This window comes from Cavia porcellus, unplaced genomic scaffold (assembly GCF_034190915.1).
Source record: "Cavia porcellus strain 051 isolate PalLab524CR breed Dunkin Hartley unplaced genomic scaffold, mCavPor4.1 scaffold_1, whole genome shotgun sequence".
Classification (NCBI taxonomy): Eukaryota; Metazoa; Chordata; class Mammalia; order Rodentia; family Caviidae; genus Cavia; species Cavia porcellus.
The window spans coordinates 95,245,891-95,273,364 of record NW_026947484.1 but is presented as its reverse complement, the minus strand read 5'-3'; the positions used below and the strand labels follow the sequence as shown (position 1 = coordinate 95,273,364).

At 37.5% G+C, this 27,474-nt stretch overlaps 1 protein-coding gene and 1 long non-coding RNA gene across 5 annotated transcripts in view; one reads left to right on the top strand and one right to left on the bottom strand.

Annotated features, from left to right (window-relative positions):
* Focad (focadhesin) overlaps window positions 1–23,602 on the bottom strand; it is a 298,353-nt gene extending 274,751 nt beyond the window's left edge. Inside the window, exon 1 of one of the 4 annotated variants that reach the window (XR_010048410.1) lies at window positions 1,442–1,644. Coding sequence is in view for 2 of the 4 variants with exons in the window: in XM_063251889.1 (XP_063107959.1) it covers window positions 1,442–1,445 (4 nt within the window). In the remaining 2 variants the exon portion in view is untranslated. Of the gene's footprint in view, window positions 1–1,441; window positions 1,645–23,498 lie in introns of those variants that run through there. The other 3 variants (XM_063251882.1, XM_063251889.1, XM_003472182.5) reach the window with 3 other exon arrangements.
* Window positions 23,603–23,656: 54 nt separating this feature from the next.
* Window positions 23,657–26,056, top strand: LOC134476580 (uncharacterized). Its single transcript, XR_010048406.1, has 2 exons — window positions 23,657–23,915; window positions 24,202–26,056. It is a non-coding gene; the product is annotated as an uncharacterized LOC134476580 (long non-coding RNA).
* The last annotated feature ends 1,418 nt before the right edge of the window (window positions 26,057–27,474 follow it).

The following is a 27,474-nucleotide window of genomic DNA, read 5'->3' as shown; positions in this document are numbered from 1 at the left end:
CTGTTAACTACCAGATTTCCATACAGGAAAAACTAAAGGATAGCAATCTAGGTGGAAGGTAAGGCTATATAGAGTACATCCTTAAAACTATGAGTATCCTTAAAACATGAGCAGTGTCAGCAGCAGGCAGATAAAAAATATATGCTTCATTCACATTAATCAGACTGTTACACAGACAAAAAATTTAGGATTTATTTTCTTTGAAATATCTTTGCAATTACTAATTATGACTCTTCCTCCTTCAACTTAAGCTATGAAAACCATCAACCTAAGGATTTTAAACACACAGTATAGTCCCCCATATCTTCAGGGGACACATTCCAAGATCCCCTGAAGATGCTGGAAATCACAGAGAGCACTGAACCCTACACACAGGAGTTGTGATGCTGCAGCTCTGATAAGTGAGACACCCATGTGTGACTAAAGGTGCGCAGAACACGAGGGTGGACCTACAGGACAAAGGGATGATTCATATCTCAACCAGGAAGGACACAGACGGACGGCATGAGCTCTCACCACACTACTCAGAATGACATGCAATTTAAAACTTAACAGAGTGTTTACTTCTGAAATCCTCCATTTAATATTTGCAAACCACAGTTGAAATCACAGAAGGCAAAATTGGATTTAAAGGGAAACCATTATATTTTGACGATTTTTTTTCCTTTTTGTTTGGATGGCTTACAGAAAGCTGATGAATACCATCAATGACTTTAAACTGGGATTGGGATGCAGTTCAATGACAGAATGCTTGCTTGCCACATGTAAGACCCTGGGTTCAATCCCCAGCACCACAAAAGGAAAAAAAAATGTAATAATAGTAAATTTCAGCCAATTTTATAAAGTTATCAAGACTGTGACACAAGAGTATATTTTAGACTCCTAGTTAACTGGTCTTGCCCTCAAAAATGAGAAGAAAAGGATGTGATTATAGTTTCCAAACACATACCTTCTGCCTACCAATACTGCTATTTTCCTTACTGTTCTATTTAGCTTCTTACCTTCAACTTCCTGTTCCCAAATATTTCTACACACTTTCCCTAGGATGTGGCACCTTCATTTCATATCCAATATCAGATCCTGATACCTACTAGAAACTCAAGCTTAGCTTCATCTCTTGCTTCAAAATCTCACTGGGTGTGGTGGTGTGTAGCTACAAACCACCCTATTTCAGAGGCTGAAGCAAGAGAAACACTAGCTCAAGCCCAGACTGGACAACTTAGCCAGATCCTGAATCAAAATATAAAAAGGACTGAAAATATAGCTCACAGTGAAGGCCCTAAATTTAACTCCCAATACTGAGAGGAAAAAAAAAAGTCTTAACTGTCATGTACATGTCCAAATTAACAGGACAAGACACTTAGAACCTTCCTCCAGAAACTATTTTCTTTTTCTGCATTAACAGAACTGTAACCCAACTAGCTTCATATTATATACCTACCCATGAGAAAAGTTAAGTGTGACCGTGTGAGTGACTTCTCTCCAGCAGTGGGGGCAGAAGTGGTGTGCCATTTCCAAACTGCATCCTGCTTCCGTCTTCCCAAGCACAACCAGGTTTGGACAACAACTGGATTAAATTATGCACATGAAGACAATATCTCTAAAAATACTGTCAAAGATACAGGACAGAAGAAACCCAGATTGCTAATAATTAGTGCAGAGCTGCATATCTCCAATTCCAACCAGTACATGAGAAAGAAAGAAATTCTTTCTTGTTTGAATCATCACATTTTGGGGTCACTGTGTTGTAGCAGTCAGTACCTCCTTAACTAATATAATGGAACTGACATCATGTCGCATTTATAATTTTCTTCACTGAAGAAATATAGAAACAGTGTCAGAAATGTTAAAGCAACTTTCCAAAAAGGGAAATCATCATAGGAGACAGAGTTCAGATGAAAAGGAAGGCTTTATGACTACCAATTCAATGTTTTTTCCACTGAACCATCACTAACACGAGGCATGACCAACATGTTCCACATCACTATATCATGTCCCAGGAATTTTAAGATCTATAATTCAAGCACTAAGCAAATTTAGGTGACTATGAATTCTTATGATCTCACTGGTTGTAATTTACTAAAAGTATATCAAGTCAAAATCGAATTCCTGCCTTTACAATTCAGTTCCTTCTCAGTTAATATCACACGCTACTTACTCACAGATTTTGAAATGAGAGTCTAAAATAAGATCAAAGGCAGGAAATTCCAAGTTAGACCTGATTGTTGTTCCAGAGAATGAGGCATTAAAGAAATAAAAGTACAACTTGATTAATGCCAATTTGTTAAAATATTTTCTCCAATTATTCATGAATAATACTTTAAAGTGGCATGTGCATATTTATACTCTGAATGTATAAGAATACAGACAAAAATAGCTTTCTAAAAATCTATCAATCAGCCTTCAGGGAAGTTTCCAAAGTTAGTTCTTTTTTGTTTTTCCAATATTGTAATTTTTAAATATTTTTGTTCCATCAAAAGAATTTAAAAATGTTATGAAATATTTTTAAAGGTTTCATCTATAACAAAATAATCTTTATTGTATACTTACATTAAAATAGATACCAAATCATTTTAAAGACCTTTTATGTCTAATCTGAATAGCATAAACTCCATATTCATAATTCAAACACCATTTAGTTTATCTTTTCTATTTTGTCTTATTTTAGACAGTGTCTTACTATGTTGCCCAGGTTCCTGGGCTCAAAATACCTTCTCCTCTCAGCTTCTCAAATAGCTGAAACTAAGAGATATGCACCTCTGCACCCAGCTTCAATACCATTCAGTTAGCTAAACTTATTAAAACACTATAGAATGTATGTTTTGGTATTTTATACATATTTCCCTCCCTCAAAAATGCAAGTTTTGTGCGCTAGTTCTCTAAAATAATTTACTTGTTAGCAAATGTCTCTATGGTACAAAATGAAGTATTTATGGAAGAATGATAAGGCATGTGAGATTTTCTATTAAAATGGTCTAGGAAGAGTTTGATCCCTGGTACCAAAAAAAAAAGGTCTAGGAAAAAAAAACAGAATAAAAAATAAATCAAAAATACCTAAATGCTAATGATGAATGGGTAAAGTTCATAATACTACTCTATTTCTATATATGCTTGAATATTTTCATAACAAAAACTTTTTCTAGAAAGAAAATATATATGGGGCACTGAACTAGGGGCCAGGTAACACACAAAGCACTTTATGTGGATTAACCCATCTAACCCACAATAACCTGAGACAGGTACATATTTTACAAAGAAATGGAGAGATAGCGAAGTTAAATAACTTTCCCAAGATTATATAATAAGTAGGGTACAGTGGGAATTTCAACGTAAATAGTTTATCTCTCTGGGATATACATACACTAAAAAGCCTGAAAAATGTGAATCATGGGTAATCTTTTTTTCTCATCCTCATTTCCCAATTTGTCATCAAAAACTTTTTTTTTTTTAAGAGACACACTCCAGAGGCAGGAGATTAGGGCATGGTAGACTGGCTAGGAAACAGGCATTATCTATTAATGTGTCCCAGGACACATGCACAGAACAGATCCCAAAGCTCTATATGTGGACCCCATCAGACAGTGAGGTCTTCAGTTCCTCACAGAAAATGAGCAAGAAAGCTTAGCCCTGACTTCAGCCTGAGGAATGAGACATACAAAAGGACAGTAACCATGAGCTCTCTACTTCTGTGCTCTCTTCACAGTGGTCCACTCTTACCCTGCAAAGTAAACTTTTTTTCCTACTTTTAGTTGGCCAAAGCTCACTCAGTAGGGCATGTTTCTTTTCTTACAGTTAATAAATGGTAAACTACTTATCTTTTGCACTGGTCTTGACCAGTTCTTTGTTCAATACACAAAGAAACTAGCAACCACCTCTAGGAGACTCCAGCACCAAACCCTAGTAACAGTCTCGTTATTTTGCCCCTGCTAGCATTGAATTCCTGCTTTAGCTTCTAAAATAACTGGGAATACAGGTACACACACAGCATGAGACTTACTTTGCAACCTTAATAAATTTACTAAAATATCAAGGTAAAGTGGTACACAGTTCTAAACCCAGGACTTTGGAAGCTGAGGCAAAAACATGGACATAAATTCAAGGTCAGCCTGGGCGACATAGTGAGTTCAAAGCCAGTTTGAACTACATATCAAGACCTTGTTTCAAAAAAAAAGAAAAGAAAAAATAAATAAAGTTACCAAAATATTAAAATCTTTATTCAGATTCTAATACACTTTTATAAATATGGGATATACCTTTTATATATGCAAGTCATTGCAAGCTTTGAAATCTATCATTAGAGTATCAAAATGAGTAGCAACAAAGTAGGAAAATCTTTTAAACGATAAAAAACTTAAGAGTTTGCCATGTTTACCAATGCTTTATGGAAAGAATAATATTGAAAAAGGGTCAATGTAATTTAACCAGATATGTTCAATGAGCTTTAGGCCATTTTAAAACTTTGTTTTCAGAGCAAAACATAATTACCATAATTTTCCCAATTAATGTAGTCTCTTGGGAAATTTCAAACCAAAACAAAAAAATTTAACGTTGAAAAGAATTAAACAGAGTGATTACAAGTTTAATGGCAATATTTTTCTTGATTACTACAAAGTGACTAATCAAACTTATTTTTTGTGAAAACTAAATTATTAAATTAATGTAGAATAGAATAGTTATACCTTAGTCTGTTTAACTTACACACTTAATATTACTAAAAACTGAAGACCAAATGAACAAGGAAATTTTCAGCATATTTCTCGCGTACTAACAAAGTCATTCTAGCTCAAAATGGATATGAAGGATATCTCCATACTGTAGCCCTAAATGAATATAATCACAAAAAGTAATCACCACACTGTTAAAAGAACTATCCTAAAAATGATCAAATAAATAATATAAACAGTGCACTGTAAAGAACTGGCTTACAATGTACTATAAACCCTAAGACTGCATGTAGAGAAAATGAATCACTAATCTGATTAGCTTACAGTTTTTCATAGCTCTGTATTACAATTACAGAGCAACATGAAACAGCAAACAAGCCCATGACAAGAATACCATAATTATTCTCATTTTCATATGAAAAACTAAGAGAGGCAAAGAGAGGTCAAAATTAATTGCTTTATTATGTAAGAAGCAGAGTACAGATATCAACAGTCTCTCAATTTCACATGCTTAATCTCTCCTATATTAAGAATAGTTGTCACAAAGTTTTTATAAAATTAAAATAATCCATTAAAGTACTTCACTCAGAGCCAAGCAATAGGAAATATTTTTAAAATGTTAGCCATTAGCATTTAGTCTGAATCTAACACCTTCGTTTCTTTATTATATCTTGATAAATTTCAGGGAATCAAATAAATCTTTATAAGATTATAGGCATACACCACCATGTCTGGCTAAGAATACCTGTTTGCATAGTGTTAAATCAAATTCCCAAAGCAGTTCATCAGCATTTGTAAATAACTGTATCTATGAAATACCACAATGGCAAAAACACATAATCAAGTCTTAATATGCAACAATTACATATTAAAGGAGCACTCCAAGCCCAGAGCATAAGACACAAATTATCACCTCTATACTCTTATTCTGTGGTACCATCACAATCCAAATATCTTCAACAGTTGCATGTTTCTTGATTTTTATACTTTTATTTTTATTTCATCATTGACAATTCAGCAGTTAACACAGAAGATAAAGAGCCATAGGCACTTTAATCATGGTAATTGGCATCAATCTATATTTTTATGTTTCTTGCCATTGATATGAACATTTTTATATTTACATTTTTACACTTTAAAAAAACAGCAAATAATCAAATAAATGAAAGCAATTATTTACCAAATGATTTCTCAAACACCACCACACAGAGAAATGCTTCATGCTCTCAGTGAGCTAGAGAATAGAGACAGAGAACTATGTACATGGATGAGTTCCCATGTAGAAACAGTTTGGAAGAACAGTAGAGTGTTCAGGAAAAAATAGGTATCTAAAAACAGCAGGATCAAGAGGAAACTACTGCATGTTCTTCCCCAGTTTCTGAGGCTGCTTCAAAAAGCAAGGCTTAAAATACAACTTGGCATAACATTCCAAGCAAAGAGAACATAAGTGTATGGTGTAGAGGGACAAATCAGAAGGTGCCTCAGTCTATAGCGTCCCTTCCAACTCTGAGAGGGCTATAATCTCTCCTGGAGACATGGAAGAACTCTCATGCTGAAGGACTAGTGTTCATCTCTATAGCGGCTGCACCTGCTCAATGCCAGCAATGAAACAGCTCAAGTGAGAAGGGCTCCTCTCACCAAGGCCACTACACTAGTGTCCTGCACTTTGGAGACTTTCTGTGTCTTGTTTACCCATTGTAGGGCCCGGCACATAATAAATGTTTGTTGAATTACCATGTTTAAGAACAGTACCTAATGCACTACAGGCTCAAAAATGTCAGAATTGTGATTGTGTTGTTTTCACATCAACTATTCAAAACAGAAAGTGAGAAATATAGAACTTATCTTTCTATTTAATTCTTACAAGATCAAAATGAATAAAAACCAGAGTAGAAAAATAAAAGTTTTAAACAACTTTATTTCCAAATTAATACAGTAATCTAAATTCAGTTACCAACATATTTAGAGTTGGAAAATAATAGCTCATCTTAGACATACCCTCATTCCCACTTTTTTTTTTTAACTGAGCAAGTAAATTTTGTGTAAGTAGCACAAAGTTGAACTTCAATCAAATTCAAATCCCAAATTCATAGAATGCACACTGGTGAGAGTTTATTAAACAATTTTTCATTTTGGTACTTTTTTAAATATTCAAAGGGCATATGCAAAAGTTCATCAAATTTTGTTCATTGTTTCCAGATGAATCCAATACAGATAAAAAATGGACCTTTGTTACTTGAATACAGCCTAACCTTTACATGAATGCTATAATTGAAAGGTATTATTTATCATGCTCTGCCCTTAATCTTCTATGTATTACATCCCTTTTAAAACTGACTGCATATATATACTTCCCATTTGGATAAGGGACATTTTAAATAATTACCCAAAGAAGCATCATTTACTAATTTTCTATTATTTAGGTAGCACTACTCATGCCGTTCTCATTTGAAGGGTGCTTAATAATTTGATATTAACTAACCTTCCCAACAATCCTAAGTAGATCATTAGCACATCATTTCATATAAACACAAAGATACCACTAAGCCTGTTCAACAATTAGAATAGGATCTCAAATGAAATGATAATGACAAACAATTGATAACAGTACAGCATGTAGAATGTATTTCAGATAAATTTAAAGTTTCTTTGGTTTTGTTTCTTGGCTTTTTGCTTTTCTTTGTTTGATACTAGGGCCTCATGGACATTAAGCACACATTCTACTACTGAGCTACATCCCTATCCCTTAGAATTCTTTTTAAACAAAGAAAGCCATGAAGTAATATGTAACTCATGAGAACTGCTTTTTAATTCCACCAATTTTTAAAACCCATACAAACCATTTCACATATACAGGCTTAACAGCTTTTCAACACTCTGTTGAAAGTAAATGACTAACCAGCTGAATGGTCCCGGCCATTCCACAGGCCAGTAACCCCCAATGAAGCCCAGGTCAGAGTTTCATTTCACCCTCAAAGATTACCTTGCCTCTCAGCCCAGGTTCAAACATAATTTATGAAATTGCTCCCAATCTGACTTGCCTCCTAACTTCAGATCAACTTAGCAATAAAGCCACCAAAATAAGACAAAGGATACTATGGTTTGTGGACCCAGAAGAGTTTCCCCAGATCCCATCCAACATACTGGATTTTATAGGGAATCTCAGCACAGGAAGCTGAAAGTCCTCACATCCAAAACTAAACCACTCTAAGGGAGTCAGTGAGCTTTCTGAAGACCATTCACTGAGCATCTGACCAAAGCATCTGGCTATTCTCAGTTGTATCTCAAGATGTAGCACACGTTCTTCAGCTTCTACACATCTTCCATTTCCATTTCAAAAGTGAAGCAAGGGTACAAAAGGCTAAAAAGCATGCTTTGTACAAAAGTAGTCAGTGAGTGATCTAAAAGGTATAATGAGGAATGTGTACATGATATATTAATCTGTAATTTTAAGTAATACTTATAGGGGGCTGGGGATTTAGCTCAGCGGCATAAGCGCCTGCCTTGCAAGCAGGTTGTCGTGAGTTCGATCCCCGGTACCAATAAAAAGGAAAAAGACAAAAAAAAAAAAAAACTTATAAAAAGTGTTTATAAAGAAATGCTTATGATAGAGTAAAAAACTGGATGTTGGGAAACCAAGCAAGCAGCTCACCTCTCTGGTAAGCAGCTGCGGTGTGGCTGGCTGTGGCCCTTCCAGGGGGAGAGCCACCAGTGTCTCCTGAGATCCACGCCATGTTGGAACTTAGGACCCTGGAAAACCAAGCAAGCAGCCTGCCTCCCCACTAATAGTGAACCTACTGGTGCAAGGCCTAGAGTCAAACATCCCACTTCCCCTACCCCGCTTCCCCTGTCCCCCCATCAGCAAATGGGAACCAGAAATCTGAGCATCTCTTGGGAGGTTGACCATAGCAAATAAGGGGGATATCCTTCTACCATCTCTTTGAAGGCAAATATTTTTATTACTGTTTTGCTTTATCTGATTAATGGTACTGCTCTATTCAATATTCTGTTTTGATAAGTTCTATAGTGTTCTGTATTTCATTTTATTTTGATATACATGATTGAAAGAACAACTACTGTAAAGATAACGAAATATACTGTGATACCTATTACTGTTATCCTGGTAACCTGCTGTGAAGTTCTGTACCAATTTCACTACACGGTCTCAGTTGGTTTTATTCTGTCTTGTTCTGTTGTATTTTACTGCTTTCAAAAAAAAAAATTGGAGGAAACTGGCATAGTAACAAACAGAGCCAAGATATTATATTATATATCTGTATGTATATGTATATATGCACATGTATATAGGCACACACAAACATAATTTTTTAAATAGAATATGGTTACATCCTATTAACATCCTCCCTTACATTTGCAATATTTACTTTTCTCTACAATAGGTATGTATTACTTTTCAATTAAAGGGAATTATTAATTTACTGTTAGAATCATAAGATGAATTTTTGTCTGTACAAGAAATTAGTGATGATATTTACTCACTTGAAACTATGGTTTTTTATCAGTGTTGAAACAGGCAGTTGCATCACAGCACCAGGATTAAAAAAAATTCTCTCTTGATCCAATTATATCACTTATTAAGAACTATTTAATAAGAAAGTCACACCTTTGAGGTATTAGAAGCTATAATGGTTCTGCAGAGTTACAAACAAGCAAACTAATGGAATTACCTTTGATTCTAAATTGCTTGTGAGATTAATCGATCTGTCCCAGAAAAAAATTAAGTGTTCCTCCAGTGTGCTCAACTTTCTCCCTCATTCTAATCAAATACATTAGCTGCAGTCTGTAGTGTATGTATTTTTAGTTGCTTAAATCACAGTTCAAATGTTTTTATTTATGTCATATTTTAATTTTCCAATGCATATACAACATAATATCTAAAAAGTAAAAATGTAAGTCACTGATGGGTAAATTTCAAGGAAGTCTTTATGTTTTGTCATCTGTCAAAATTTTTCTGCTACACTGACATTTAGATAGGCATCAGGAACACATGCACAGATTTAGACCTGGGGTTGGGCAAAAGAAGGAATACATGTTAACCTTAGTGCAGAATCTTCTCTACACAAAGACAGCTATCAGTTTTTGGCCTTGAAAGTCTGAGAATGCAGTGGATGTTACGAATATGGAGTTGGGGGCTGGGGATTTAGCTCAGCGGCATAAACGCCTGCCAAGCAGGCAGTCGTGAGTTCAATCCCTGGTACTGATTAAAAAAAAAAGAGAGAATATGGAGTTGGAATTCTGGGAAAATGGCAGAACGATAAGCAGCAAAGTAAAACTGCCCCAGCTCACACTGAGTGTGGAGGATTCTGTCCTCCCACAGAAGTGGACAACTGGCTGGGCGCCATTTTGGAGTCGGGCAGGATAAGCCTGGAACCAGAACTGCAGCCAGCTTCATTCAGCCACTCCTAGCACAGAGCAGATTGGTGAGAATTGCTTGGACTGAGTACCACCACTGTGCCATCCAATAGCCAAGGCCGAGGTTTCCCCAGGTTATCCCTAACCAATCCCGCCCATGTGGCACCCACTAACATGGTGAAAATTCCCAGGGCTTAACCAGCTCAGAAGGAAGGAGCCAGCCTTCCCTGTCCCTTTTTATACTCCAGTAGTCACCAGCAGATTGGGGAAAGCAGCAATCACTAGCCAGCACGCTTCAGAGTAATTATAACCAATACAGGAAGTGCTAGGGACCCCACTACCCACTTGTCTGGAAGAAATCAGGAACATGACAAGAGGAAGAAACAAAAGGCAGTCTCTGGTCTCCAACCCAAACAGTCCTGGCCCAGGAGAGGTAAATACAGAAGAGATCAGGAGTTGCACACCTGCAGTTTCTGAAGCAACAGCATCTAACATAAAGAAACAACTTCGTGAAATGATGAAAGAACCTAAAACAGAAATGCTAATACAAGTAAAGGAAGATATAAGAAAAATAAAGAAATGCTAAGCACTGCTCAAGAAGACACAGAAGAATAGAGGCACACAGAAAAAGGAGGGAAACATTTGATGAAGAATATAAAAGTAATTTAGAATACATGAAACAAATTCAAAGAGATTACCAGGAAATTAAAAACTCCATTGAAAGCTGGCAGAACTGCTTGAAAGAAACTAAAGATAGACACTAAAACCTTAAAGACAGGTTTGCAACATGGGACCATGAAAGGAAAGAGCTCTTAAAAAAAAAAAAAAAAAACAAGGAACCAGAAGTAACAATAGAAAGGCTAAAAGATGACAAGAGGATCTACAACTTAAGACTTAAAAATGCGAGTGAAGAAATGGGTAAACACAGATGAAATACAAAGGCTATTTACAGAAATAATTAAAGAAAACTTTCCAAGCATAGGAAAAGGAAATGATATTCAGATATATGAGGCATACAGAACTCCAGCCAGCTATAACCAAAATAGATCTACACCCAGACATATAATAATCAAGATCCCAGAAATTCAACACAAGAACAGAATACTAAAAGCTGTCAGAGAAAAAGATCATCTATAAAGGAAAATCCATCCAAATCACAAAAGACTTGACACAAACCATCAATTCAAGAAGAACTTGGAGTGAAGTATTCCAAGTCCTAAAAGAAAATAACCTCTAACCTAGATTGATGTACCCTGAAAAACTATCTCTCAAAATTAATGGAGAAACATGACGTTTCCATGACAAAGAGGAACTGGGGGAGTTCATGAATACCAATCCAACAGTACAAAAAATACTGAAGGACACTCTAGAGAGACAGAAAAAAAGACCATAGCTTCACGAACAACAGCAGAGGGGGCTCAATGAATGGAGCAGACAGTGGAATGAAGGGGAAAAGTAGACAATCAATGGCAGAAAAATAGCATGGCAGAGATGAGGCAGAGAAGGTTGGCTATAATCACTAACATAGATGTCCTCAATACACTAATAAAAAGAAACACAGACAGAATGGACAAGGAAATAGGGTCCATCAAGAAGCTCTATATAAGAAGTATAATTAACCTGAAAGAAGGTTTATGGACTAAAAGTCAAAGATGAGAAAATAATGTTCTCTGTGACAAGGAACCAGAAAAAAAAAAGTGGGGGTAGCTCACCCTTCAGCTGCAGATTGGTTGGAAAGACATAACACTTTTAAGCAATGGAGAACTACTCAGTTATAAGGAATGAAAACTTTGAGGCTCTTGCAGGTAAATGGATACAACTTGAGATCATGCTCAAGGTAAAAAGTTTCAGAATCACTTAGGTGAATAGCAGGTTGCCTCCCTAATCTAAAAACTAAAGGGATACAAAATGTACAATGCACTCTTGTGAAAGTGAAAGGGGAGCAATTGTCTAAAAAGGGAAGGAAGTCAACATGGTTAATCCATATCATGATTTGAAACCCATATTGTTTTCATAGCTATGTTTAGTTTGGTTATATTCTGTTCCAGTATGTCTACTGGTACTAGATTTGAGGGTATGGACAGCTATTCCAAAGATAGCAGGAATACTATGGTAACGATATCTGATTTCCTATTAACTTAATTTGAAGCCCTGTATTGCTTTCACTGTCTTTTGACTGGTTTTATTTGAATCTATTTTGTTTGATCACTGTCTTGTTTTGACTGATTTTATTTGAATCTGTTTTGTTTCATAGTATCAAGTCTGAGGGTATAGGCAACTACTCTGAAGACAATAAGATTCACTATGATACTCATTCTGGTTTGACTATTATCTTCTTTTGAAGTCCTATAATGTCTCCAATGTTTTGTTTTTATTGATTTTGTTCTGTATTGTTATGTTCAATTTTTTTATGCCTGATGATATGGGCAATTCTATTGAAGATAACAAGAGACATTATGGTAACCATTGTTGGTCACCTTGTATTTTGGTTTTAAGTCATGTACTATATCCATACTTTTGACTGACTCCATTTTGTTTTCTTTCATTTGGTTTTATTCTCTTCAAAATAAATATAAATAAATAAATAAAGATAGATAGATAGATAGATAGATAGATAGGCACCAGAAGGAAGCAGTGAGCATTCAGACAGAAGAAAGGAACACTCAGGACAGTGACAGGCAGATGGGAAGATGGCCCTAGACTGGAAGAGGAACCCAGGCTACAAGGATGTTGTCATGGGGCAAATGATGGCGCCTCTGGCACAGAGAAGGCATATTTGGCTTTTGGAGTTTTGTTTTCTTATTCTTCAATACTGAAAACTGTCCCACTATTGCCAGCCCCCTGTTTTACTTTTTATCTTGAGATACTGTCTCACTAAGTCATTAAATTGCACAAGTTGGACTGACACTTGTGACCCTTCCTCAGTCTCTGGAGTGCCAGGATTATGGGCATGTGCTACCACACCCTGATGTATTTGTTGAAACTATACCCATAAAAAAAGAGAAAAGGGAAAGCGGTGATATACAGGATATTGTCTATACGTATATATACATGCTTTCATTTTATATATTTTTCTAGATTTACCTAAGTATGGTTAACAAAACATTATATATTCATATTTCCTGATTGATCATATATAACATAAATGTTATTATTTTGCTGTATACAATGTGAAACAATAACTGGAATCGACATAATTAATCATCAGCTCATCGTGATCATGTTTTTATGTGTGGGCTGAGAACACTTGAGATCTCTCCAAATAAATTCCAAGCATTAAACACACTGTTATTGAACTACTGTATAGCCGAAAGCTGGGTGTAGCGGCGTAAATCTGTAATCCAAGCACTTAGGCTGAGGCAGGAAGGACTGCTGTAAGTTCAAGGCCAGCATGAGCTACACAGTGAGTTCAAAGCCAACCTGAACCACATAGCTAAGATCCTATAGTCAAGGAAATAAACAAAAAGACCTACACTACAACAATTTAATACTTGAGGGCTTCATTTAGTCAAAGAGTAAAAACCTTCAATACACAGGGTTGTATTTTAGGGGTTCGGGATTTAGCTCAGCAGTATAAGCGCCTGTGTTGCAAGCGCGAGATTGTGAGTTCAATCCCCGGTACCAGAAAAAAAAAAGAAAAACGATAAGTACTTTAGATATATTTTGACAAAGGTCCTGAAGGACTAGAGGTAGAAATGTAAGTACAGTAGAGGATGATTACAAGGTTCTTAGTTTAGATAACCAAGAAAAAAGTACCCATATACTGAGATGCAAATGACATTTATTTCACTGTTTTTAAAAGAGTCCCTCATCTTTTTGTAAAGTAAGGTACCAATATATGAGTCTTTTAAATCCTTGAACTACAATTTACTTTTGTCCATGTCTACAAAGAAAGGATATATCACAAAAAGATGCCAAGTACAGAAGGTTCAAGCTTCATCTACTTCTCAATTTTACTTAGGGCCAATTGTGTCTACAAACAAGAAATGCTAAAATATGTAGTCTTGATTGCAGTCTGAATTTATACTGAATTAAATACCCAATTCCAATGTTGCCATCAATATCTATCCTAGTCCCACCTACTTTCCAAATCCTACAAACCCACACTGGTCCTTTAAGCCCTAACTTCCCAGAAAGCTTAAAAATACTATCAGCTGAAAATGGGGGAAGACAGGAAAAGAGAGAGAGAAGATGTAGATAAATTTCAGTAAGTGGGTAGGTAATTCTTGCTTCCCCACTTTCCCACTGTACATTCTAATTCATTTCTTCCTTCCCAGTTTTATGCCAAATTTTCAATTCATCTGAAAGCACTATGTATGTGTATAAGTATAGGATGGGAAGCAGAGAAAATGTTAGTTGTATTGCCAAAGGGAATGTGAAGAAAAAGGAAAATTTACAAGTATTTGTTTCTCTTAAAAACCATTAAAGATACAAAGTCACGTTACAATAAAATGAATCAGCAACTGTTGCTAAAACTATTAGGTGAAAGGATAATAGAAAACATTATATTGGAAGGATTAAGGTGACCCCACCTAAACCTGATTCATCTTAGCATCACTACAAGCAACTCAGTCTTCTCAACAGGTGACAGACTGTGAGAATATTCTTGTCTACAGAATCCAACATGGGTCTATGCGGCTCTCTATTACTAATGATGTCAGAATTTGTTATAGGTAGGAATTTGCTACCTTTTACAAGAAAAAATGACTGTTTCTCCAACAATTCAATGACAGGACAAACAAGTGGTAAGGGAACTGAAACAAAACAAGAAACTTGAAACATTTACTAGCTACACATAATTTGGGATTTTTTTTTTTTTTTTTTTTTTTTGGTTTGTTTTTGGTACAAGGAATCAAACTCAGGACCTTACACTTGCCAGGAAGATGCTGTGCTATCATAATATATTCCAGGCTGAAAACTTTATTTAAATTCTGATTTCAAAAACTTAATAGTAGGGCCAGGAATTTGTTCAGTGGCTCAAGTGCTTGCCTGCTAAGCATGTGGTTGTGAGTTCGATCCCTAGTAACAACAACAAAAAAAAGATTATCAAAAACTTAATTGTAATATGACAAATTTGGCATAAATGAAAATTCAGAAATACAGAGAATTAGATAATAGCAAAGAACTGTTAATTTTATCAACGTTGACAGGTTAAAGACAGTTTAAAAAAAATTCCTTATAATTATTTTTTAAATACTATAAAAGAAAAAATGATAGAACAAGATTAGCAAAAAATTGGTTAAAACTAAGTTCATTTGCTATATTCCCTATTTATATATGTTTAAAATTTTCCAAAGTAAGATGTTTCTACAAATACAGAAAAATTTAAAAGTAAGTAACTAGAAATCATAAGGTTGCAATATGAACTATTAAAAAAAAATCATTACCATTCACAATTCCTACACTAAGTGATATATTTTCCTGATGGCACAAAATAGTACCAAAATGAAACACTTAAGAGATTACACTTTTATTCATAATCATTAATTTTAAATGTTATACACTTAGTTTCATAGTTCAGACTGATTTTATAATAAGATTAGTCTATAAATTAGAATTTTAATATACTCTCATCCGAACTTCTCAATCAGATTGAGGGGACAGTTCAACAGTTTAGAAAGGGTTTCAATGTTCTGCCTTAGACTATTCCTTTCACATATTAATTGTTTCAGCTTTGCTTTTATTTTGTTTTTTGCAAGGTTAGGGATCAAACCAGGGCCTTGTATATCCTAGACAAACCCTCTACAATTGAGACACATTCTCAGCTTTCATCTTTACCTTAAACAACAATATTATATTTACAATACAAAAGGAAGAGATTGTTATTAAGTATCAAGAGCAGGTATTCCACTAGTTGAGTAGAGACTATGACAACTCTCTTACAAAGAATAAAAAGACTGGGTACAGAAGTATGCTGTCTAAAAGACCTCTAAAAACGGGAAATCACAAAAGTACGTCCAAAAGAAGTCCAGAAATGTCTTTAGGTAATAGCCCAAAATCTATTCAGGGGCTTTTCCATAAAGCAAAGAAGAGATACACAGGTGTATTAAAGGTTGTGGGGCTTCATTCATTCATTCATTCAATAAGCAGTAGATGCCTACCTTGTGCCAGACACTGCAGTAAGCACTACGCATACAGACAAAAATCCCTGCTCTTCTAATTATACTAGTGGAAAGAAGGCAAGAATAAACAAATAGTAAATTAGATATCATCTTTGAATACAAGTACTATGTATAAAAGTAAACTAGGGCAGGAGCGAGATACAGTATTAGAAAAGGGTTCTAAAGTAAAGAAGATGGTCAGGGAAAGGCTTACTGAAGTGACACTCAAGCAAAGACTTAAAAGATGAAAGCACAGTTCATAGCATCTGAAAAGACTACCACAGAACCCATAGGTAAAGCTTGCCTCCTAAGTATGAGCAACACCAAAGCTATAGCAGTTGGAAATGAAGACAGAAAGGCAACAAATGCATCAGACCTGGAGAGCTACTTTGAGTCACTACAAAGACTTTTTCTTTAGGTGGCAATGGGAAGCCGTTAGAAGGTCTCAGGCAGAAGTGAAAAGAGATCTCACTCATGTTTAATATGTTTAAAATATCACTGTACTGATACATGCCTGTAATTCCAGTTATAAGGAGGGCTAAAGGAAGAGGATCACAATTTCATGACAGCCTAGGCAATTTAGCAAGACTCCTATCTCTAATAAACAATATAAGGAACTAGGGATGCACTTCAGTGGTAAAGCATCCCTCTGTTTGATGCCCAGTACGGAAAAAAAAAAAAAAAACAATACACTTAAAAATCATCACCGTGGCTGTTGTGCTGACTGTCCTGAAGGTGGGAGGGCAGAAGCCACTGGTTAGAAAGCTAGAGCTATATTCCTAGCTTTATTTAAATTTTGATTTCAAAAACTGAACAGTGATATGACAAATTTGGCATAGATGAAAATTCAGAAATATAGACTATTAGATAATAGCAAGGAACTGTAATTTTGTCAAGGCTAATAACGATATAGTAATATACTTAAAGGAAAATGCCCTATAATTATTTTCTTCAATAACTACTGATAGAGTGTTTACTGAGCATGCATGCCCTGGATTAATCTACTATCCTACTGGAAATAAGGAAAGAAGAGAGGAAGACAGGGAAGGGAAAAAAAGCTGTAACCGATTGCAAAAAGGTTTCAGATGCCTCCCAACCCCAGGCCTCAAGACCCTTTACAAACTGACTGTAATGGTTGGCACACTGTGTCAATGTGAGGCTTTTAAAGTTTGAAAGACTCAACAGGCAGCAGGGGCCTCACTTTGTGAACATCCCCAGCCTGTACAAGGGGAGGGCATGGTGTGAATGCTACACCCACCCAAGGGCAGCTAACTTGCTTACAAAACAAAGAGGGAGGAGACTTGCTGTCTCCCTTTTGCGCTTCTCGCTTTTTCTGTCTTCTGCTGCCTTGAACTGTTGCCCGTCTGCCATGCCACCTTTCCTTGGAGTCAGCTGAGTGTGGACTGAAACCTCCACAAACTGTGAGTTAAATAAACCTTTCCTTCTTTAATTTTGGGCATCAGGTATTTTGTCTCAGCACCAAAAGTAACCAAACACTAATTTTGCTGCTTCACTCATTAAAAAAGAAAAAAAATAGTAGTAATTCCAGTACTCAAAAGGCTGAGGTAAGAGGACTGTCATGAATTCTAGGCTGGCATAAAACAAAGAACAGCATGTTTGTGTGCAAATGGATACTACCCAGCAACAAAGGAAAATGTAATATGGTGGGAGAGAGACAATGGAGTCAAATCCTTTAGTAGGTAAAAAGAATGAGATCTGGTATGTGAATGACAAGCTGTACTTAGAAACACAAGCCAGACAAGGAGGTAGATGCCACCAATCCCAGCTACTCAGGAGGCTGAGGCAGGAGGATACTGAAAGCCCAAGAGTTCAAGGCCAGCATGGGTAGCATAGTAAGATCCTGTCAAAAGAAAGGAAAAGTGGAAGGTAAAGGAAAAAACAGAGGAGAGAAGTGGAGGGAAGGGAGAGGAGACTGAAAGAGGAGGGAAAAGAGAGAAGAAGAGAAAGTGTTCAGCAGACTCTAGACCCCAAAATTAGGGGAGGAATCAAAGGTAAATGCAGGTATCTCCACCTCCCCATCCAAAACAACTGCCAATCATACTCCAGGAATTTTTTACACCAGTGAGCTCTATTATCAGCCTAAGAATACGTAACCTTCCTAGCATCCTACCAATAATACAAGAGTCATTACAGGTGGTAAAAAGTATCTGCCAAAGTAATTTGCAAGTTCAAAGGTCAACGAGATGCACGAAAACAAAAAGCCCCTCCTTTTTCTGACAAACACAGATAATTACTGGAAACATAAATGTTGTTTTTTAAACTAAATACTACTATGACAGCTCTCCTAATAAAACAAAAACCATAATGATTTGATGAGCAAATACTGACTTAAAAAGTTTCATCAAAACTTGAAATTCAAACTACTTCAAAGATAGTCACATGCTTCAGAAAAATCATGTCACTTTTAACCCCAAATCTAACCTCTTTTTAACCTGCCTTCTTCTCTATTAGTCATCCCTTTCTCTGACACCAGCCAATAAGCTTTCTTGGATCCTCAGTCTCTCAAAATTAGATGTTCCCCCCACACACACATACACAGACACACTTCTCTCCTAGGCTAAATGAAAACTAAACTCTCCTCATTGGGGCACTATAGCAGAGACCAAATCATTCTTCCAAGCTGCGAGACCAAAAGAAAGTTTCCATACCATTTACCTGGGAGTGCATCTCCATCTCTTACACACTTGCACACTACCACCGGCAGTCTAAAATCTCAGACACCAAGATCATAGGCTCTCTTCACCCTGACCACCACGATCCAGGATCCATACCGACATGAGTGATCCTCCGACACATGAGACTGCCTCACTGTTTCCAAACACCTCCACTTAGGCATCCACATGCATGGCCAAACGCAGTACTACGTCAGCAACCTAAATGTTAAACTCCAATACAGATGCTCCTCAACTTACAACGGGGTTGTATCACCATAACTCACCGTAAACTGAAAATAGTGTAAGATGAAAACCTATTCAGTACATCCATCCAATCTACTGAGTCTCTCACAGTACACTGCAATTATTAGTGATTCCCAGGATGTCTAGGACTAGGAGCCATGGCTCACTGCTGCTGCCCTTTTGAGAGATTATTGTACTGTAAATATCACCGGTGTAGGGGCAAAAAAAGACCAAACTTTAGATTCCTCTGAACATATACTGCTTTCCCACTGTAATATAGTTTTAAAAAATCCTAAGGTGGATCACTTAGGAAAAAGTCAGGGACCATAGGTATTCTACTGTGACCAGAGTATTTCTATCTGTTCAGTTCTTTTACCTATAAACACTTAGATATTTACTTTTAATCCTTTGAACTAATTATTTCTCTCAGTCTTTCATCTCCTCCTGGCTTTCTTTCCCCCTCTATCCAGTCTAACCTTCACATCCCATCAATTACACTTCCCTCTTGCCAATGTTTTTAACACCCTTATATTCCTACCATATGTTACCACAAAATCCAAATAGATTCACAGGCTCTGGTACTACTGAATTTTTCTGCAGAAAGTTACACAATTCAGTGAATTATTAGTATTATAAGTCAATGACCTGGGCCTATCTGGCTAACCTTCCCTAAATCTCTGTCTCTCTGTCTCTGTTTCTGTCTTGTCTCTGTCTGTCTGTCTGTCTCTCTCTGACAGCATCTTGCTACATAAGGCTGGCCCTGAACTCATTTTGTAGACCACGTTAGCCTCGAACTCACTTCAATTCTCCTGCCTCAGCCTGAGTGCTAGGATTACAGAAGTGCAATAGCACACCCCGCCTCCCACTCTCTTGCGAGCTCTCTTCCCTACTCTCTACAGCATCTGACAGTTACCCAGCCCTCCTCAAACTCCCTCATCTCCTCCAGCTTCTATGTCAGTAGGCCTTTCCTCCTCAGTCGTTATCAGATTATCTCCCTTGTACAGAAGAGCTTCCCAGGTTTCTCTTCTATTTTATTCTTTTGTATTCTATAAACTCTTTCTGAGGTATCACATCCACTCTCACAGTGCCTTAACTATGTATATGTCAATAGCATCCTAACCTCTACATTTAGGCTAGAATCCACCAAACACTAGACCAAATCTGCCTTCTGCCCACTGAACAGGACTAAATACATGACTCAAAGCCATATCCAAGATGGATCTGTTCTCCTCAGACAATTCCTACCTTGGGAAGTCTTCTTTGACTCCAGCTCTTCCTCATCCCCACATCCAACTCGATACCAGCTTATCATCCCCTGAATCCATCCTCTTCACTGCATTTTGAGAGTTGTAGCATATCTTACCTTCACAAACAGCTACCTAGTGGGCTTTTCTGCCTTCTCCAATTCATTCTTCTACAGTTCATTCTTCTCATTGTAATCTTTTAACATTCTTCTACTTAAAATCTCTTACCTATGGATCACCGCTGCCTCCAGCATAAAGCTGAAAATCTTTAACAGTATGGAGGAAAAGGGCCTTCAGTATTTGGTCCTTTTTTACCTATTGAGCCTCATTTCTCTATTCCTCAACAGATTAGAAGTCAATGTTCTAATTGGATGCAGTGACACACCTATAATGCCAGCACTGAGGGAGGCTGACATAGGGGCACCACAATTCAAACCTAGCCTGGGTAATTTAGTGAAACACTGTCACAAAAACAAAAATAGAAAGGGCTTGAGATGTAGCTCAATGCAAAGGCCCTCGGTTCAATCCCCAAGGCAGAAAAAGAAGAGGAGAAAGAGGAGAAGGAAAAAAAAGAGGAGAAAGAAAACGAGAAGGAGCTGCAGCAAAAACAGCAGCAGCAGTGGTGGCAGAAGCAACAGCAGCTGCTGCTCTCAGGCTTTAAACTCAAGCTAACTGAACAAAAGCAAATATAAATTAACAAACTAAAAAATCATAAATGTCATTTTATGACTTCTATGCATCTCTGGGAGGTTAAAAAACTGAGACAAAAGGCAGAAGAAAGACTGAAGGGAGGGCAGGGAAATGGGGGATAAAAAGAATCAAGTTATATCATGTACAGGTACAAGTTCCTACAATGAATAGGACCATATGTATATCTAAAATGTACCAATAAACTTAGTTTTAAAAATTGACCCATACCTGTAATCCCAGCACTCAGGAGGCTGAGACAGGAGGATTGTTGCAAATTCAAGACCAGCCTAGACTACAAAGTGAGCTCAAAGCCAGCCTTTGAGCTGCATAGCAAAACCCTGTCTCAAAAAGACCCCCAAAAAAAGTGAGACCAAAAGTACTTGGGGACCACATTTATATGAATACTTTGCTCTGTAGTTTGAAAATAGGTGAGATCTTCCATCATTTTGTTTAAAAAGTTTGTTGTTCAAAGTCATTTAATAGAAAGAAACCAACAAACATCTCTTGTCCAATTAGTTTAACAAATCTAATCCTATCATGGAAAAGTTAACCTGACCTCCAACCATTTTATTACTAATTATGAATCACAGATTGATATGATATTATGTGTGTGTGTATATATATATATATATATATATGTATATAACTGTACTATAGTTTACTGTTCTAAATGTCTCTGGATCTATAGTCATTTTTAAATAACATCCTATACTTACAGACTTCATTTTTCAAACCCCTAACAGTGACATCAGCAATTTAATTCAACTAATGGTTTGTGGACAATATCCAAAAAATATCATGGGGATATAAACACTGCCTCAGATGAAATACATTAGAAATCATCTTATACCTAGAAAAACACCAACTGGAGTACTTATATGTACCATCAATCAGTCAACAAATGAAGAACTGCTGCATCATTTTCTTATTTTTATGGCAGAGTAATAGTTTATTTACTTTGTGCTTTTCAAGCCTCAATGAAAGGCACCAATTAATTAAAAAACAATGTTGTTGATATAATAAATATTGAAATAGAAATGCTATTGGTAGACGTTAGCCAAGCAATAGTAACTAACATTAACTAGGCAAGCAAATAAGCAAGGCATTAATCTACACAAAAAATCAAAATGCTGTGAAAACTGCATTCTTATGCAATTTTTTCTTACTGTTTTTATAATTATTAGCAATTTCATGATTATTACACTTCAAATTTTAGGCAAGTCATAGTGCTTTCTTTGCAAGAATCAGATATCAATTGTAAATCTGTGCTTGCTTACTATATAAAAAATGAAAAGTGGACAAGATTGAGCGGTCTCTGAAACAGTAAAACATACCCTTGTTTTTTAAAAATGGTCTTTTCCCAATTGTTAACACAGCTCCATAAATATGCCACATGTCCATCCTTTCCTTTAGTATCTCAAAATTACAGAATACTTCTAAAAGCATCCAGACCTAGACCTGTTATCTTTCCTGGTGGTAGTTGTTATCAGGGTTACCCCTCAAGTCTATCTTGGCTCAAAGCTTATTAATTAAGTGAAAGGAACACTGAAGAGCTCTCTTTTATAACTAAATCCAGTGCCTAAAATCGAACCGCAGAGCCAAAAAAAAAAAAAAAAAAAATCCATCTAATTCTTACCAATTCATACAACAAAACTGGCAGAACAGCAGAGCATGTGGATTTTGGTACCTGGCCTAAGACCCTATCAACGAATTCATCAAAGAAGTTTTCAATGAATCAGTGAATGACGGCTTGATACTTGGCAGGATGACTTCATTAATTTCAAAATCTTCGAATTCAGGAATCTAATTGAGGGTCCTAGAGGACAGAGCTGAAATGACTCAAGGAGTAGGTGCAACATAATTGCAGGTCTCTGTAAATTTCCGCAGAGCAGTTGCGGACATTTCAAAAATATTCTTTCCTCGGAAAATTCCCACAAGTGAAGAGAACCAGGGAACCAGGAGATCTGAAACAGGCTCTGCTCACCCATAAGCCTTTGCATTAAAGTGAACATGACCTGCATAGAGTCCCAGGGTATTAGGAAGTAGTCACCCCGCCAGGCAGGGCATGACAGGAATCTCTAACGCCATCCCCACTGGAACCGGTCAAGAAAGAGTGAGGAGACTGCAACCTGCTGCAGGTAGGAAAGTAAGCAAGGACGGCGCCGAGCGGTTTCGGGATCTGGACGCCGCTGAATTCCTACCGCAGGCATTACAGCCATCACTGCCCCGGCATTCCAGGGCTCTAACCGCAAAACCCTCGGTCCTCCCGACTTCAGGGCTCAGACAAGCAAAAATCAGGGCAAACTAGGTCGTTCCCTTTCCCAGCCTCCCCACATGCTCCACTGCCACCACATGCTCCACTGCCGGATCTCACAGCAAAGCCCCAGGCCCGCAAGGCTTAAGCCGCCCTCCACGCAAGCAGACAGGCCGCAGGCAGGCGCGACTTTGTGACTCCCGACCGGCAGTCAGCAGCCCGCGGAAGGCCGCCCGCCAGTCCGCACCGCTTACCTCCCTTCTGCCTCAGCTCAGCCCCGCACCCGCAGCCTGACGTGGCCCGCCCCGCCGCCGCGAACCCCTGGGGGCGGGAACTACGGAAGACAGCCAATGAGCTGAAGACCTCGAGGGTCTGCCCCGCCTCCTCCGGCTTCGGGCTGCCGGCCCCCTTGCGCGCAAGCGCGTCTGAGGCCGGGCACTGCAGCTGGGAAGAGGTGCGGCTGCTGCGCTTTGCCCCCAGCCTTCGCGCCAAGGCCGAGCGACTGGCCGGGTCTGGCTGTGGGGTAGCGAGGAGCTGGCCTAAAGGAAAGCGGACTCAAGAAACCTTCCTGCAGCACGCGTTGCTCTGTTAGCAGCCTGCCCCTAAACAGTTTGGGACGATACGGAGCAACTTGATAGTAGGAGAATTTTGTGACCAGGAGAAAGAAAAAGGTACCAGTAATTAAGGATTCAGAAAATTTAAGGCAGACAGCCGACTTGCTGCAGAGCCGCTTGGTTCTTCCCCTTGTAGCTGCTGCTCCGTATTTTTAGTTCATTTGGCCAACGCGGCGCACCGCGTCTCTCGACAGGGCGCCTCTTGAACAGGTGACGGAGCCCTGGCATTTCTGTTGATTTAATCTGGGAAGAGCCGGCTCTAATAATTGTTACTGGTTGGGTAATTTGGCCTAATACTTACTAAGTGCCTTCCAGAGCGCACAGATGTGCATTTTTCTCCCAGGAAGTGGAGGACGGGCCCTCCCACGTGAGAAGATTGTAACCCAGACCTGGCACGACGGCCCAGAAGCCGAAAGAAGCAGCGTGAAAAAAATGAGAAGTTATGAAGCGATTAACAGAAGTAGAAATTATACACAAGACAAGAACTAAGACAGTTGTAACACGAAATGAGTTAAATTGATGGTAGGTCTACCTTTGACAATCTTAGCCCTTTTGATCTTCCAAAACATAATACGTTGGACAGAGTCTGACTTAGCTGTTTCTGAACTCTGATGAGCCTTTAGTAGCATTTGAGGAGCTTTAAAAGAAACCCCTGAGCCTCACCTCAGAAGATTTTGATTCATAACTACTGTGGGATCTTGGCAGTGGTAGTTTTCTTAAATTTTCAAGTTCATTTTGATGTGTTAACAAGAAATTCTACTCACTTGTCTAAGGGACTTGGTTTCCTGTACTTCACCTCAGAAAAATAATTACATACCCTAGACTACTCCAGTTCTCGCAACCTGTGTTGCGTTTATTTTGTAATAATTTGTCTGTTAATTTGAAGCTTCTGATAGATTCAATTTGTTATCTTTTGGAAGAAAGGAGTTTTATGAGGTTCATAATTGCCTTTTTGATTTTACTGAGTTTGATAATACTCTCAGTCTTTTAGTCTTTTAGAACAATTTTAATGCTTCCCTCATCTGTTCCTATATAACCTTGAGCTTCATTAATCAGAGTTATGATTGAACGTGAACTGTGTACACAGCCCTGTTTTAAGTATATCTGTTTAATTCACAGAATAACTTTATGGGGCAAGTACAATTATTATTCACATTTTATAAATAAGGAACCTGAGACACATGACATGAAGCAGGCTGACCAAGCTCATCTCCTAAGCTAATGGCAAAGCCCAAATTTGTGTTCACGCACCTACTTCTCAATAAATAAAAGTTTTGCTTTGACACATAGGCTACCTGTAGGAGTATGTAGGGAAATACCCACTTTTTAAAAATGATGGTGAGTCTACTTTTGACACTGTTTTAGCACATTTGGTCTTTTAAAACATAATACTCCAAGTAATTATAAACAATGGAACTACAGTGCTCAGTGTGTAGCAGACCAGGAAGTCCAAGCAAGGAGCCAGCAGATGTATCTGATGAGAGCCTGTTCTTCGTAGATGGTGCATTTTAGTGTCTTTAAATAGCAGATGGGGCAAGCAGGCTCCTCAATTTTTTTTCCTATGCTACTGGGGACTGACCTACGGCTTCTTGTAGGCTAAGCACACTCTCACACCACTGAGCTACATTTCAGTCCCCTCGAACCTCTTTTACAAGGGCACTAATCCCACTTGTGACTTCTTCATGTCTGCCAACCCCACTTCTTAATACCATTGCTTTGGATATTAGCTTTGAACATACAAATCTGAAGCACACATGAATATTGACAGTAGAGCAGCAACCTTACCCTGCCTTCAGATTTGGGAGAGCTTTGAAAAACAGATTGCTAGCCCTAGAATCTAGAGCTAACTTGACTGCCCCCTGTCTTTTTCTTCACCCTTACTAAGTTTGTTCTTTCCTAAAAGGAGTTTCAATTCATCGGGGATTGTTTCACCATTTAATCTGTGTAACCTGTCACTATACCGGGCACTGTGCTAGACATAAGAGATATCAAGAAGATACAATGCAGAGTCTCAAGAAACAAGCTTATCTTGGCACCCAAGTTAGGAATCGCCATAATTACTTTGACAAGACCAAAGTATAGATGATTAGAATAACAAAGGCTTTCAGAAGCTCCCAGTGAAGAAATGCTTATTGACAAGGTGCTGAAATGGAAAATGTACTGAGTTTTCCTACAAATAAATTTAATTTTCTAAATTATGCTTTATGAGATTATATTTTGGTTTCTTTGTTTTGAGATGAAGTTTCATTGTGCTACTCAGGCTGGCCTCAAACTCCTGACCCTTTGCCTCATTCTCCTGAGTAGCTTAGATTACAGGTATGTACCACTGTACTCAGTTTTTTTTTTTTTTTGTACTAAAGATTGAACCCATGCTCAGGAAGTCCTTTATCACTGAGCTACATAGCCTGACTTTTTAATGTTGAAAATGTTCTCTCATATAAAATAATAATTATGTTATAGTTGTTGAGAGTTTGGGGTTTTTTTAAGGATATCAAACTCTTATGTTGGATCTCAAAATTTCTTGATGTTTCAATAATTTAACCTGTCAATTTATAGAGAAGGAAACTAAAATTTTAGAAGACTCAAGCTTAATCTTCAAGATAATGCAGCACAATAGATACCAGAAAAACTAAAACCCTGGCTTTCTCACTCATATCTGTTTCTACTAAATGTCCACTAGAATGACCCACTTCACATTTTGGGCTGGAAATTTTTTAAAGTAACAATAAATTTAAAAAGAAATTGAGATGAAGTATAGAAGACAAACCAGAAGTTGTTCTAATAGACCACTGATGCTATCCAGGAAGAAAAGGTTCCTACCTATTTAACTTTCCAGCTAAATAGCCTGCTTTGCTTTAGACTGAAAGCAAAAGACAAGCCCTAAAGACTATAGCTATAATTTATAGTTAAAATTTTTATTAAGATGAGACCTAAAAAGTGTCATTTTGGTTGACTAGAACACACCACATCTGATACAAATGGTAGGACTCATTCAAGTGAAATTCATCTGAGAAACAGGAGAGAGAGAGAGAGTAAACTCCCATGTAAGTGACATGGAGTGAGGAGGAATCACGTTTATTTATATTACCTGCAAAGGGAGATCTAGAATTAATACCAGAAGATATACTTTAAGGGGAAATTTCAATTAAAGAATTAAAACATGTTTCAAATCTGTGTGTTATTTTCCAGAAAGTCATACATGCAAATGACCTCTTTAATTTTTATATTTTCCAGTCAAAGTCACCACCTCTAAAAGATAGGCAGGCAGGCAGTATTGCTCTGTTAAACTCCTTATATTATGATGGTCCCTGAAGGACTTAAGCAGTTAGTTCTCTATTGTACAAGATCCTTTAGATAAGTACACTTTTTGAAGTCAGTGTGGAAGAGCCTATTGACTTTAACAACAAAAAAAAGTAAAAAAAAAAAAATGTATCCACTCCCAAATCATTAGCAGAACTGAAAAGAATATGCTAACAACAAAAAAAGAAAGACTCTCAGCTGAATTCTGACTGTAAAGAAAGGTCATGTCACCCCCAGCATCAGGAGAGACACAAAGCCTTGAACTCAGACCCATGCATGCTGGGCTGGCTGAACACACCCACGCATTCATCAGTGA